General features: G+C 42.3%; 1 protein-coding gene across 4 annotated transcripts in view; it reads left to right on the forward strand.

Annotated features, from left to right (window-relative positions):
• The window catches only part of SMOC2 (SPARC related modular calcium binding 2), a 149,709-nt gene that overhangs the window by 62,964 nt on the left and 70,185 nt on the right, over positions 1 to 16,560 (forward strand). For all 4 annotated transcript variants that reach the window (XM_035108528.3, XM_088666390.1, XM_088666392.1 and 1 more), the window contains exons 3-5: positions 6,045 to 6,151; positions 6,909 to 7,008; positions 10,451 to 10,498. In XM_035108528.3, coding sequence (XP_034964419.1) covers positions 6,045 to 6,151; positions 6,909 to 7,008; positions 10,451 to 10,498 — 255 coding nt within the window. The remainder of the gene's footprint in view (positions 1 to 6,044; positions 6,152 to 6,908; positions 7,009 to 10,450; positions 10,499 to 16,560) is intronic.

The raw sequence follows: 16,560 nt of genomic DNA on the forward strand, positions 1-16,560 counted from the left end.
TCCAGTTCTTCACATTTACACACCAGTTGCTTGCTTGCTGTCATTAAAATAAAATCCTCATTAAAATTGATCAGTGCAAATTTTCCCTAACAGACACATTTTGGTATGCAATTGTGCTTAATGTACATATTTTTGTGAAGTAATTTCCTGTGATATGATGAGTTTTTGCAAGTTATTTTTGTTATTATATGCATCTTTATGCATAATTTACCCCATTGCCTGCCTTTTGTGCACACATTACTTGACCAAAAAAAAAACCAGCATTGCAAAATTCAGAAAAGTGCACATTTTCATATTATGGCTATATTTTAATCTGCATAATGTTTCAGAAAGTGTGAATATGGCAGGTTCATATTGAAATGCAAACTGAATCAAATTTATTTCCCATCCGTGGAAGAGGGGGTGTTGCTAGTGGGTGCACCTGCATTTGGAAATGGCTAAGAGGCAAAATCCTATTTCCTCCTCATGTTCAGTGAAGACATCAGGGGGTCCATTTGAACACCTCTATGAATGTGTCTCTTGCTCAGTTTCTCATTGAGAAAATCAATTCAATTGTATTGCTTAAAACCACCAATCACCATAATACAAAGTAAAATGAGGGAGGCAGGAAGGAGAGAATAAACACAACAAAAGCCAATAGTCATCACAATTTAAATCAACAAAACAGGGGGAGGAATATATACAGCAGAACAAGTTTCGTGAAAAATAAAACAGAATTCAGTGTAATCAATATGAAATGACTAAATAAAAGCTAGCAGTTGACTAGCAAAAGTCCGGCTCGGCCAGTAATCTGCTGAGGTTCTGTTTTTAATTTTAGTTTGCAGGTAACTTTGGGTCAGTATGAAACATGCAAAAATAAAATTGAGATAGCTGAAACAATCAACCAAGCTTTTATATTAATATATTATACTTTGCAAAATTTGGCTCATCCCTTGGCTCGTGCCATTTAAAATTGGCTACTCTTCTCAGTATCTTAATATCCCTATTAAAAAGCAGGAAGTCTGTGTTTTGACACATTGAGGAATAGGTAAAGAATTTCAACAGTTCAGCGAACTATTTCTCACTAATGTCAGCTAACAAGTGAACCGGTGTACTTCTCTTATATTTTAAATCCACTAAGGCAAGCTGCCCCACCCCAAAGACCTGACTTTTTGGGCGAACAACATATGTGGATGGTGAAATATACTTTGAAGAACAGACCACTGGATGCTGAAATGTTGGTGCTGTCATTTATGGATCAGCTTGTCGCATCCTTCACATTTTGCAACTGCCTGTCTTTTAAAATATGGAAATGGCTCAGCAGTGTGGGGAGCATCTCCAGCAAATTATCTATTATTATTGCATTTATACCTCACCTTTACTCAAGGGACCATTTAGCCATGATGACTTATTGGAACTGGATGGCCACAGGTTCCCCATCCCTGGTTTAACTGGTATAAAACCAACTTAAAGCTTGTGCGGATGCTTCCACAAGATGTCACTGAAATTCGGCATTCTGAAAAATGGGGGGGGGGAGAGAAGCCAGAAAACGGAAACATCCATATAAAGTGGGTGTGGGTGCAGAGGGAAATCTTAGAAGTTTCCAAATTGTGTGACTTAATATTAGTCCCATCTATTCAAATCTTTACAGATTTAAGAAAACCTCTACATTTGGTTCAAGAACAGCTAAGCGTCTGTGGCTTGCCCTTAGGGTATATTTTATTTCAAACATTTTACTTTAATCACTTTCTAAGTAGTCTTTTCTCAGTGATAAGTATTATTTTGATCTGTCGAGTAGGAATTTCTGTTTATAAAATAAAAAGATAGATAACTGCAGAAATTAGTATAATATATTGTACATGAATACTCACTGGCCTAGAGAAAACAGGGTAAGCTTGCTTTGTCCCATTTAAATGGGGCCTGGCCTGTATGGAATTTTCTTGCTGAGGGGAAAAAAATACTCATCTTTGAAACAAGTCCATTTGTAAAAATATGTATTTTCACCTTTGCCATTCAATGAGATACCTAGGATTAAATGCACAAATCGAACCAGACTGTGACAGCAACAACAACAACAACAACAACTTATTATTATTCATACCCCGCCCATCTGGCTGGGTTTCCCCAGTCATTCTGGGCGGCTCCCAACAGAATATTAAAAACATGATAAAACATCAAACGTTTAAAACTTCCCTAAACAGGGCTGCCTTCAGATGTCTTCTAAAAGTCAGATACTTCTTTATTTCCTTGACACCTGTCGGGACGGCATTCCACAGGGCGGGCGCCACTACCAAGAAGGCCCTCTGCCTGGTTCCCTGCAACCTCACTTCTCGCACTGAGGGAACCGCCAGAAGGCCCGCGGCACTGGACCTCACTGTAAAGCTAAGGCATATGATATCGCTCATGGATGGCTCATAAAGAGGACAAGACGTGGAACTTTCCACATAACTAAATGTGAGGAAATCTGAGGAACCTTTAATAAACATCTGCACTTGAAAACCAGTGCCCTAAACCATGAATGGGAAAGTTGTGGCCCTCTAGATGTTGTTGGACCCCAACTCTCATCATCCCCAGGTTGCATGGCCAATGGTCACAGATGGTGGGGACTGCTGTATGACAGCATCTGGGGGGGGGCACGGGTTCTCCACCCCTGCCCTAAACAGCCAGAAGAGCAACATGGTAACATTGCTTGTCTTGAGGTAGAAACATGCACTTCAGCTCCATGACAATAGGAGGCAGCTTCCTGTGCTTGAATAATTCCAGAAACGTTAGCAGGTGTCCTTTTCCATCAGATTTAACTTTATGTAAGCTCCTAGAATATTGGATAGACTACAAAGAAGGATGTTTCAGTCAGGAGAAATCTATAGGAATTCATCTCTCTAGCACCCTTCAGTGATAATTCCTATGTAAGAACTGATTTATAATACTATCAGCCTCGTATGAGAGAGCTTGGATGAAATCCTTCACACATTCTTTAGGAGAATAGGTGCAATCCATCTCAGTGGGGCTTGCTCCTGACAAAGTGCGTTGAGGATTGGAACTCTCGCGTCCTGGAATTTAGATCACTTTTCCTTTTGCCATTTAAACCACATGCTGCACTGAAAATGAAGACAGAAGTCCACCAAAGGAGAGATTTATTTTCAGCCGAAACACTCTCTCCATTAAAACCACATGCTAGTAAGTAGTGTATAAGCATGAGCAAACTTATAAGCTTGGGATAAGGCGTATGGTATGAAAGCTGGGCAAAGCAGTTGTATTTTATTCTTACTTTTAAAAACATTGGCAGTTGACTACCACAGCAGAACCCAACTACAGCAAGAGCCTTTGGTGTGAATTTAAGAAACTGGCCTTTATAGGGGGGGGGGGAGTTTCTCATGGCACCTTAAAGATGGATGGATTTATTGTGGCAGATGCTTTGATGGACCAGGGCCCACTTCATCAGATGCCTCAGATATGAGGGATTTTTCCTTCCCAAAACCAAAATGTACTTCTAATGAGAGTAGGAAGTTTCGCGCTTTGGAAAGCGGAAATTTGTCATTAAATGTTGTCCAAATTGAAACTGAACTTTAAAAAATTCCCCCAGAGTGTTGCAGTCTCAAGCAAAGGAGTGATAAGTCTTTGAACTTCCATATATGCAGTGCTTTTTTCTGTGGGAATGCAGGGGTACACATACCCCTCAACATTTTGTGAATCTTTGTACTTTTGTCCATTTACTGTATTTATTTTTCCCAATTTGAGCTATAAAATGGTGGTTTTCTTGACATACCTGCCAAGTTGCTGTCGAAGAAATAAGGGACCGGGCCGAAAGTAGCAGACCGGAAGTAGCGCTGCCGCCATTTTGGAACTGGGCGGAGCATGCTCAGAAGTGACTTTTGATGCTGCTTTGCCCAGTTCCAAAATAGCTGCCGCGCCAGAAGTCGCACTGCAGCCATTTTGGAACTGGGCAGAGCAGCATCAAAAGTCGCTTCTGAGCATGCTCCGCCCAGTTCCAAAATGGCCGTCGCGCCATAATAAACAGGGGGAAAACAAAAAAAATCTGTTTTTTTCAGCTAGGAACAGCTGGAAAAACGGGGATTTCCCGGGGAATACGGGAGACTTGGCAGCTATGTTTTCTTGAGTCAAAATGAGAATACCCCTAAACATTTGTTTTAGAAAAAATAGCACTGCATATATGTGTATGTAAAAAAAAAAAACCCTCCCAAATATCTTCAAAAGGACTCGTGGAGTGTGGGAAGTCCAAGAAAACTAAGTACACTTTTTATTGCAGATATTAATGTTGCAGTTTGAAGTGACTGGATGCATAGAAATTGAGTCCTTTTGGAAGAAAAACATTACCAAGGCAATAAATTTAATTAAATATTTACTTGCAGAACTATCTTCAAAAACAAAAGCATCATACAATATGCATACAGTCACTCACATGTTAGCTGCTAGAGAACAACAATTAGTTAATTATTAACACAGTTAAAAGTGAGACAGAGCCCTTCTTGTTGTACTTCAGCTTCGATGGAATATACCAGTTAAACCCTTTCACCAACACACATAGGCATTCCCATTTTAGTGTCAATTAAACCAGTTACACTCACAGTTTTAACAAAAGCAAGTAATGAAAGAAAACAGCTAGTCCTGTTGGTGGAGAATGATGGGGTAAGGATTTCAGGATAGGCTTCATTGGATTTCCAAGTAAGTTGAACTTTGAATCAAGGGGAGCAGGGAACTCATCACAGAATCAGATACTTTTTACAGCATTAATTATGTATGCTAGTTAATGAATCCATTTGATTTCTACTTGGTCTTCAAATGTGATATTTTTAATGGACTTTAATAGTGCAGTACATAATTACAGTAACAGGAATTGGCTATAGAAGTCTTTATTAAATATGATACTTGCAAAGGTGCATAGTTCCCCCCCCCCCTTTGGGCAAATTCCTGTGGTCCTGGTGCTGGTAAAGCCAACTATTTTCCTGGAAGATTGGAAATACAGCTTTGTTTTTTCATGCCTAGGTCAAAATTCAGGAATTCTGCTGTCCTTCTGATGACATCATTAGGAGCACACCATTGTTGCCTAATCCTCCCCCCAATCCATGCCTAAGTACTGCCCTTTCTGATTACCATATTTCTTTGTCATTTTCCCAGTCTAGTGGCAGTTACAGAAGTAGCAACAGCAGCAGGAACGAAAGGCCACAGCCACTTTTCTCCTTTTCCTACTTTCTGGAATCTTAGTGCCTTAGTGTCTGGCATCTGGGATGAGTGGGAGGCATTTTATAGCCCCTTCTCTGGGATGAAGGGGACTGCTGCTTGATTCAATATATGCCTGAGCATTACAAGATGAACACATTTCTATTTCAAACCCCCTCCCTCCAAATGTATGAAACATGGTATGACAGGGAAATATTAACCACAAATGAGTTATGTGTTGTTGTTTTTTCAAGCAAGCTATATTTCAGAGGCATGTTTATATTTAGTAACCCCCCCCCCCCCAAAAAAAGGCCTTCTGAAGAAGAGAAGTGTTTGGATTTGATATCCCGCTTTATCACTACCCTAAGGAGTCTCAAAGCGGCTAACAATCTCCTTTTCCCTTCCTCCCCCACAACAAACACTCTGTGAGGTGGGTGGGGCTGAGAGACTTCAGAAAGAAGTGTGACTAGCCCAAGGTCACCCAGCAGCTGCATGTGGAGGAGCGGAGATGCGAACCCGGCTTCCCAGATTACGAGTCTACTGCTCTTAACCACTACACCACACTGGCTCTCACACTTCTGGTACATTAAGGCCGATCAGACAGCATGTGTGGCTGTTGTTATTGCAAAATTGGAGCAAGGATCCATACAATTTTGCAAAGTATACTTCATGGGCATCTGGATCAGAGTCTGAGTATTCTGTTCCTTTTGGGTGTTTCCTAAATTTCCCTGGCTGAAGACTTGCTCTGAATATTCAAGGAGAAAACTGACAACTCAAAGGAAGCTGTGCAGAGCCAGCCTATGGAATCCGCATCACTCACACCTATTCTATTTTACGGTATTCTGATGTACAGAGGCACTAACACAGTATTGCTTTCCTTTCTTTAGATCTTTCAAGATGTGTGGCAGAGAGGAAGTACACTCAGGAACAAGCACGCAAAGAGTTCCAGCAAGTGTTTATTCCAGAATGCAATGATGATGGGACTTACAGCCAGGTTGGCTGAAAATTCTTGACTATTTATCTGGCATGTCTATCAATTCAGATTTATGTCTGTTGCATCTGGTTGCAGCAGCTCATTTTTCCGACTCAGAATAACTATGGGTTTGCTCTGATGTCACAGTTCATATTTTAAAACGGCTAAAAGGAATATATGTGCCTTTATAAACTTGGGAATGTCAATCCTGAACTCTTAGCTTAAGGCCGGTGAACTGTGTGACGTGTGGGTCTCACACTTGACTATAGTCAACAACATTAGGAAGCAATATTTCTTCAGCTCTTTCCTGTCCATCTGGGGAAAAGTACACGATTACACTTTGAAAGTACAGTTAAAGACTAAATGTGTCCTTGTTGATTTCCAAAGTCTGGGGTGAACATCAGATTTTGTCCCCTCTCAGCTGAGTCCCAGATTGCACCCCATGTCCTACAGGGAAAAAATGGAGGCCATTGACACTAGAGAAAAGTCTGGGTGTTAGGTCTGAAGCGGCTTAGTCATGCTGGCCACATGACCCGGAAAAACTGTCTGCGGAAGTGGACAAACGCCGGCTCCCTCGGCCTTTAAAGCGAGATGAGCGCCGCAACCCCAGAGTCGTTCACGACTGGACTTAATTGTCAGGAGTCCCTTTACCTTTAATGGTAATATAGAGGATTATAGCAGAGTATAGTAGCTAATTGATAAAACTGTTTTTAATGAAAATTTGAAACGCTAAACTGTGCATGTTCTGTTACATATACTTTGTGTTGTTTTCTGACAGGTCCAGTGCCACAGCTACACAGGCTACTGTTGGTGTGTCACTTCCAATGGTCGTCCCATCAGTGGTACAGCTGTAGCACATAAAACTCCACGTTGCCCAGGTAAAGACATATATCATGTCTAAAAGAATCTGTTCAACTTTTTATTTGACTGTTTTAATCCGCCTATAAACATATTGTTTATCGGGAAAGAAAAGATCCTACATCTGGTGCAGTAATGGAAATTTCCTACACTCACAGATAGACATTTCGGCTTTCCTGAAAAGCTCAACTAATTCTCTGCTAAGGTTGGCTTTTAAGCCTCACACTGGATTAGATGATTTTTCTTCCTTCTTGGATTCCATGTGGTTTGGTTTCCCATCATTTGAGTGGAGTTATGAACTTTGGATTTGGATGAACCTCATGTCCCAATGTAATAGCCAACAGTACTTCAAACAGCAAGCTAACTTCCTATTGAAGTTATTAAAAGAAGATTGTAGTTTCATAGATCCTCTGTGCAAAACTTAAAATGACCTCAGACTGATATGTAGGGTACGTCCACAAGCGATCAAATTCAATCCCAAATTCAACTCACCATGCAGTCCGCAGTCTTGCAAGCCAAACAGCCAATTTTCACGTTTCACCTCTAAGTCCTAAGATTCCCCAAACTTTATGGGGGCATTTAGAGATCCAACACACTGTCAAGGTTTAAGAAGGTTTAAGGTGGCCCTACAAACAAACCTGCGTGTCTTTCCGCCCACTGTCCCACCCCCCACTCTTGCCTATGGTAGCTCTTGGGGCTGGATATCTGGAAACTGGAACAATGAACATCTCTGAGTGAGAGGCATGTTCCATTGATACTGAAAGAGGTGGTGGTACATCTCTTATGGAAAAACCTATTGTTGGGTCACTTAGATTTGGATGATTATCATCCAAGCAGTTTCAAATACTGCCCCCGCCCCCAAAAAGTGGCTAGTGCCTAGTCAACTCCAGGCTTTCTTTGATTATACTGATTATCTAGATCCCTTCTAGTTTGGTTTTGGCTTTTGGGGGGGGGGCAGAAACTGCCTTTGTTGCTCTAGTAGATCACTTGCCTAGACTTGCCTTTTGATATGCAAATAAAATTGGTTTCCAGATCTTAGCCCCCGCCTCTCACAAAGAGAATAATTGCCAGATCAATGGGCTCAGGGACTGTGGGCAACAGTGATAAAAAACATATGTGGGTGAAGGGGTTCCAATAAATCCAGTGCATTTTTAAATCCTTAAGTAGGCACAATCTAGTCAAAGTTCACCCCTTTTAACTGTGGGGAGCATTGAACTTCTGAGTTAACTCAAAGCATTGAGTCTTCACAAAAAGCTCAAACTGATGGGTTTACTATTGGATGTTTTATGAGACAGAATTCAGTCTGTTTTGTATTTATATTTGGTCATTTGGTTTTGTATTTATATTTGGTTATTTGGGTGGTAGGGTGGATATATCAAATTAGTGTTGAAGCTCATCTCCCCCAGCTCCTTTTGTGTTTCTTGCACAAAACATGGACATGATCAATGTTTAAAAATAAGCTTCATTTGTGTAATATTCATTTAAATTATTTTCATTGCATTATTGAGTTGGGGAAAACATCCCATATTCTTCCTCTGCAAGGGTCCTAGAAGATAAATTAATTACTTAGTCTGGTGTGATACAATAGACTGTAGGTGGGGTTCAACATTGCTGAACAATCCCCCCTCTCCCCCTACCACTATTCTAAGGGTTCTCCCCCAGTTTGAGCCAATTTCAGTGCACCTGGATCATGTGGATGGGAGAGGGGGGAAACCCATTTCACAGGTGGAAGACCTCATGCTGGGCTTGCACTAATAGGACTCATTAGGTAGGTTTGCCATATTTCAAAAAGTGAAAATCTGGACAGAAAAGTTGTTGAGCTTGCAAAATCGCAAAGAAATTGGATGCTTTTGAGCTATTTTTGAGGGACATCAGCAAAAATAACTTTGCAGACATTGGTTGCCATACATCCGGATTATCCCTGATAATCTGCCCGGGCACTGCTTTCGGCTGCAGTATTCTGGGTATGTCCATGAAATTCTGGACATAGGACAACCCTACATTAGGTGAATCCTGCTTTCAGTTCTCATACGTTTTGGTCCTTCAGTGGGGTTTTTTTTTCATGGCCTTGGACGTACCCCTAGAAATTGCCTGTAGCTAAACTACACACCCTGTTGCTATTCCCCCGGAATCCTCACTAGATTCACTCAAGTCTATCTGCGTTATGCCACCCACAGAACTCATTCAACACTGTTCTTGCAGATTAGCTGAAATCCCAATTATTTGTTATCTAACTCTTTGCCTTCCACATGAGCTCACGTAGGTCACAGTGTAACTCTTATGGATACAACATTCCTGTGCATCTGAACTCCTGGTTATCTGCATGTTCCCACTGCTTCCTGGACAAGGCTGTTTGGATAAATGAGGCTATGCTGTGTTTGCTACAATTGATCCATCCTTGAAAAAAAACAGTTAGGCCACCAATATTGAAATCAACTTTGCACACCCCAGTCTTAGACGATGGGCGCTAAGCATTATTACAGTTCACAGGTTCTCCAGTGCCTCCTGCCCCCGTTAGTCTACTATTGTAAGAAAACCGGTCAACTTGAGAGGTACAAAGTAATCAAATGTGCTCTCCTGGCAGCATAAAGATAAATACTCCCATCCCCCACAAACTGTCTGCTGAAAAGTACCAGATGCAACACAGACATTTTTACTGCTCCCTAAGTCAAGATATCAACATTTAGGGAACTGAAAGAAATTCCAGAGCCACTGAGCCCTTGGGAGACGGAACGGAAATTTAGAAACAGGTGTTAAATGGTTGCAGGGAAAGGTGATGTACGTACACCCTGTTGTTAGCTAACGTTTCCCCTGAAGTTGTGTGCAAAAATATTTGCTTCTGCATAGTTTCTTTCTCATGTGCTTAGCACTATAGGAGTTGTGAAAAGTATCCTGTAAGTGCTTCACAGAATCATTTGTTTTGCTTTCCCTCCTCAGTTCTCCTATATTACCACAACCTTGCCAAGGTTGCCAACTCGCTCTCGCTCTCCTTGGGGCAGATTGACAGTGTGCCTTTTGCAAACACATGGCTTCCCACAAGAATCATGGGAACTGTAGTTTGATAATAGTGCTGGAAATGGTAGCTCTGCAAGGGGGAAACTCTAGCTCCCAGGATTCTTTGAAGGAAATCATGTCCTTTAGAAGTGTGCTGACTGTGATTTAAAAGTATAAGGTGGAATTCAATGGTCATGCTATGATGAATGCTGTCTGCACAAGTATTTCAGCTTGCCAGACAGAATGATCTCCCTCTCCTCCTCCATGCACTCTTCTGGGGCAGCCAGTTTTGGGAGCATGAGGGAAGAGGGTGGGAAGCATCATTGTGCAAATGGAGGTCTTTGCACAGAGCTTCCACTGACGGGGCTTGTTAAGTGAATCCCACCCACTGTGTGGATCTGCTCTTGATCACACATCTGCTTTCCCCTCCTCTAATTCACCTTCCCCCCCCCTCTTCTAACCTTTTAGGTTCCCTAAATGAGAAGTTGCCACAACGTGAAGGTACAGGAAAAACAGGTAAATATCTTATAATGAAATAGGAAATTTGCTCTCCATTGACTATGGATACGTCTTTTGCCTGATAGAAGCAGCACAGGATAAGCCTGGGCACAGAGATGATTCTGTTAGATCCAGCACCATTCATTCCCAGAAAATTAAGCAGCCATTGATTTAATGATAGGTCTGCACCAACTGGATCTATCTCCACTGCACACAGGGAACAACTGACACAGTCTGCCCTGATTAAGGTGATATACATTTGCCTGCAATGTTTTTTGTCATGTCTAGTTAAACATGACAAAGACATGTTTCCGCTTGAAGGCTCAGGGCTTACTTGTATGCTCCCCCACTTTATCCTTACATCAACCCTGTGAGGTAGGTTAGGATAGGTGATAATACCGGGCTGAATATTACCCAGGGCTGAATATTACCCAGTGAGCTTGATGGATTGCTGGCAATTTGACCCTGGGTCTTCCTAGTTCAATGCCAAGACTCTAACCAGCCTGTTGTTTCAAGTAGGTAACTTGATTTAGTTTTGGGTGTAAACCTGCTGGCAAGTAGAGGCCACGTCTTGGTGGATTTCCGTAGATATAAATCTCCTGAAAAATATTCCTGCCTGACATTCTAAACAGCAAGCTGGAGCACATTCCTGTGGGGTAATCTACTGCAAATAAAAATAAGGTTGGATGCCTACTGACAAGCAGATGTATTAACGTTATCTTAGCAGTATGTATTCATATTCTTGTTTTCACTCAGCCTGGAACAGAAGAGTCCCAGAGCTATCAAACATCATTGCCCTGAGACACGACTGTCACATTTCCCCACAACCTTAAAGCACAGTTGTCCTGTGACTGTCTAAGGGATGCAGTGAAGATTCACACATTTGAATATAAAGCTACAAGCATTTGAGCAAAAGTGAGCACCCTGCTTGAATGTTTGTGAGCATGATTGAGGCAAGCAGGACCTGTGCTAGCCATGTCCAGTGACCGCCACTGCTTATTTCCCCTGCCTCAAGGCACAATAAATTATTTCCTGCATTGGAGAGAGATATCCCACCTGGGACGAGACTTTGCGAACGTTCCCTGATCTTCTTGTTCTAATTGGGCTTTCAAAAAAGTACTCAAGCCTTTCAGGGCAGGCATCAGGATGCCCATGTATGCAGCCACATATATTTATAAAGGTAAAGGGACCCCTGAATATTAGGTCCAGTTGTAACCGACTCTGGGGTTGCGGCACTCATCTCGCTTTATGGGCCGAGGGAGCCGGCGTACAGCTTCCAGGTCATGTGGCCAGCATGACAAAGCAGCTTCTGGCGAACCAGAGCAGAGCATGGAAACGCCATTTACCTTTCCACCAGAGCGGTACCTATTTATCTACTTGCACTTTGATGTGCTTTCGAACTGCTAGGTTGGCAGGAGCTGGGACTGAGCAATGGGAGCTCACCCCGTTGCGGGGATTCGAATCGCCAACCTTCTGATCAGCAAGCCCTAGGCTCTGTGGTTTAACTCACATCGCCACCCGCATATATTTATAGGGGCATCCTAAATGCTTCCAGACAACAGGATTAGTTACCTAATGAGGTAGGTAACTCATACCCCAGTTTAAAAAATGCATTATCCTCTACTTTCATATTTCCCCTTTGCGGACTTCCATTGTGTACTCTGACATTTCATCCTTTGGAATTAATGATTTTTACATCCAACCTAATTATTTCAGTTCTGGACACATGGAACTAGTCATGTATAAGTGACTTATGACATATTCCCAGGGCTCCCCCCCCCCCCCCAGAACTTGCTGGAACTCGGTTCCGGCATCTCTCAGGTGGGAGCCATTGGAATTATAAGACAACAAGGGAGGAATTCATGGTGAGTTTTGACACCATTTTTTCTAGAAAAACAGCACTCCATATTCCTTTCTTAAGTTATTGGCCTCTGCCATCATTTCAGCAGAACAGCCCAAATAAGTGTTCCTATGCAAATGGGAATGGAAAGCTGTGGATTTTCCTCCTTGAACTAAGACAATTGTTTTTAACATCAGGGGTTTTAACTCATCTTAGATTAAACCTTTTCTAGTTTCGAAATATCAGTTGTATCAAAAGTAGAGCCTCTATTAAATTGTTGCATTGCTGGGTTGTTGTTGTTGTTGTTGTGGTTGTTTTAAAATGTCTCTATTAACCCTCATCCTAGTGCATCAGACCATTCTGCACCTTTTTGTAAAGCCAATTTTGGTTTAGGATCAAAATGTCAGTGCCATTATTTATTCCATCACTGTGGCGACTGAGGTTAAATTCTGTTACGATGAGTTATTGTAATGATTAAAACTGATGGATCATATTCAGAGCCAAGCAGTTGCTGTTATTATTAATGATATATCCTTATAGCTTTTTATGTGCTGGTGCTAAAATCATTCATATGTCTGGACCAGTTTACCTCCCACTGTAGTCGATGGCATTAGCTCCAAGATTAATGGTAATGCATATTCAACTATATTTAATATGTGTGGGGTTCCCCCCCCTCTAAGTGCCCAAGCTAAGGATATGTGACAGATGGGAAATTATGTAACTATCCTTAATTTATGATCCTGCACAGGATCCTTAGGAATAATTGCCATTTTCTCTTTTACTCCTATGAAAAGAATCAGTAGCTGTTTAAACTGAGTAATATAAATTATGCATATATTACTCGAGGACAATCTTTCTTTGATACATTTGCCAGGCAAATGCGTGGGCTCCAGGTGTTCATAACTTTCTGAAGAAACTCAATACAGATCGTAAATTTGGTTGTTTTGGCACTTTGTGTAGCCAGCATGCGCTGTGCCCATCTTTAAAAGTTTCCTGGATTTTGAGGCTGGGCAGCAATGAATAAGTTTTATCACCTGCCCCCAGCTACAAACAGTGCCTGATATATATGGAACAAAACCAGGTGTGAATCTGGAAACTTTATGAAGCCAACTCCTGCTACGGAGGCCAGTCAGCTGCCAGACCCTATTTACCTAAACATGGCAGAATTACTGTTAAGCTTAATACTTCACAATGTTCATCATTCAAACATCTTGAAAGATGTTTAAGGGGCATCTTGGGATCCCAGTTGCCAGTCAGAGCCAACATGTGTTTTGTAAGAGATCGGCATGTTTTGTATTGAAAGGTTTTGCAGGGATCAGCTATACGTATTCCATATAATGTTATCAGACATTTAAAAGGCACTCCGTTTTGTTTTGTTTTTTAAATGACACTATATTTTTAGCCAAACTAAAGTTGGACATAGGATTAGAATTAGTATTATTTGCATTTAGGATTTTGAGGGCCTCTTCTTCCAGCAATGTCTCGCAACCCCACCCCACCCCCCTAAAACCCACCCTCATCTTAAAGCCCACAAATATAAAACAAGAAATATAAAACAAGAAAATGTTCGTATTCGTGTACTTTGTGCATCTGTGTTTCATAGAAGCATAGAATTGTAAAGTTGGAAGGGACCCCAAGTGTTGTCTAGTCCAATCACCTGAAAGCAGGAATCTCAGCAGGGCAAGGGGGCCTTTTTGTACTCTTCCTTATATGTTTCTTTAGACATGGCCAATATATTTTTGTGCATACAGTGACCGCTCCCCACATCAAATGGGGGCTTTTTTGTGTGGTTGTGCACAGCCCCCTGATCCTACATGGCTCTCTAAAATACAACCTGGCTTTGCCCCCTCCCAAGCTGGACACCTGGAGGTTCCCGCCTAACCTCAGAGTCTTTATTCCACTAGGGAGTCGCATGGGGTTAGGGGGTCTCTGCCTGTCCACACAAATATATGGTTGCATGCCACCCTAATGTCCAAGCAGTGTGAGGTTCCAGGTGCTTACGCAGAGTTCAGTTTCCTTGGAATGAGGGACAACGGAGACTGTGGTGTCTTTAGGATATATGGTTGATTTGCACATATATACAACCTGAGTCTATGATGGAGGGCTTATAGCATTATCACTCCAAAAGGAATGATAATGCCCAGCCTGCTTCTTGCTTTTTAATCACACACCTCAACTCTGGCTTTTGTCTTTCTAACTACCAGACCATTGAGGAAGTGGGGCCCACCCATTTCTCCTCTGGCACAGAGCTACTTCCTTTGTTACCTTAGCAAGCCATACTCAGTGGGCCATTACCAAGAAGCTGGCTTGGCTATTCCATCTATTGGATCCTTGTTGGATCCAGGAATTGGAAGGGACTTGGGCATACAGCCAACCGGCCCTAAACTCACAACTCTATGAACAGCCAGTAGCAGCACTTGCAATGGGATGGAGACACTCTCCTGACACCTGGATAGGAGTAAGTCAGCAGCAAGTTGGGGGCCAGATGGTTGCACCAGTGAGACTTGCCACTGCCACTCTGGTGCTTCTTCTGGTGCAACCTCACAACCCTGACCCAACAGCCACCCCTGCCTAATCCTGTCCAGCAGCAGCGATGTCAGGATTTCACCCCACCACATGTACAGCTGAGCGGTGGCCAAGGAAGTAATGCTGGCAGAAGCAACTACATAGGCTGTCAGGTGAAAATGGGGGTGTTGGACACAGCAAAGAAGAGCAATAGCTCTCTTAGTGCTAGTCATCTGTTCAGAAGCGCAGGAGCAGAAGCTGACTGAATTCAAGTTTCCTTCCCTCCACCGACTACTTCATCATTATTATTCTTGGCATTCTTGGAGAAAAAAACCCGTGCTCTCTCCGATGAGCATTAATCCTAGCAAACACCTCTGTGATTCTTACCTGAGAAATGTTTGCTGGCAACCGGAGTCTGTGGGAGATGCCAGTAACTCAGCTAAATCTCTAAAACCAGCCATGAAATAATGATTTATGAAGTTGCTTGCATGATGTAAAAAGGCCCTATGGCACCCTTTTAGGAATCTGACGCAGACAGAAGGGTATTTGTTTCGACAAATTCAAACAAATTTCTCTGCAGCGCAGCCACCGTACACACAAAAAGAGACTAGCTGTCCTCTCTCCAAAAAAATCTTGGCTTCCTCTTGTCAGCTTCTTGCCTTTTCTCTCTCATCTGCCAGGTACTGTGTTCCTCTCATTTTTGTGCAATATTGCTTGAACATTGTGAGAGAAAGACACACACACACACACACACACACACACACACACCCCTAGTCTTTCTAGGCTCTTCAGAGGCAGCTGTTTCCTTTAGAGGTTACTTGAGTTACCCACAAGTTAGCCTCACGCAGAATGCTGTCAGTATTCTCATGGTATCTTTGAATGTTCTCTGGCAGTGACCACTACTGATGACAAGCCAGAGCAGTTGCAGTGTATACTACTGCTGTACAGGATTGTGACTTGATGATGGCAAGGTTCTGGAGAGACTCACCTGCTCTACACTGGAAAGGCCTTTACAACATCACTTAGCCAGCTGCATTGGTGCATTCCTTTTTGTTTGGGGAACATCATCATTATTTTAGTTAGTTAAAGGTAAAGGTAAAGGGACCCCTGACCATTAGGTCCAGTCGTGACCGACTCTGGGGTTGCACGCTCATCTTGCATTATTGGCCAAGGGAGCCGGCGTACAGCTTCCAGGTCATGTGGCCAGCATGACAAAGCCGCTTCTGGCAAACCAGAGCAGCACATGGAAACGCCGTTTACCTTCCCGCTGTAGTGGTTCCTATTTATCTACTTGCATTTTGACATGCTTTTGAACTGCTAGGTTGGCAGGAGCTGGGACCAAGCAACGGGAGCTCACCCCGTCACAGGGATTCCAACCGCCAACCTTCTGATCAGCAAGCCCTAGGCTCAGTGGTTTAACCACAGTGCCACCTGGGTCCCTATTTTTTAGTTAGTGTTCTCGAAGCTACGAACATGAGTTTGACCAAACTGCGGGAGGCAGTGCAAGACAGGAGTGCCTGGCGTGCTATGGTCCATGGGGTCACGAAGAGTCGGACACGACTAAACGACTAAACAACAACAGTTATCAAAAATTACATACCACTTGATTGTAAAAGAAAAATTCTAATAATATAATATTATATTCTTCAAAAAAATAAAGAAATCAGAAGAAAATAAAACAAAACACTGAAATTATCTGTAAAAAACAGATTAAAACAGTGGTGTTTTTATAAAG

Source organism: Zootoca vivipara, chromosome 3, assembly GCF_965207765.1.
Source record: "Zootoca vivipara chromosome 3, rZooViv2.hap1.1, whole genome shotgun sequence".
Taxonomy (NCBI): domain Eukaryota; kingdom Metazoa; phylum Chordata; class Lepidosauria; order Squamata; family Lacertidae; genus Zootoca; species Zootoca vivipara.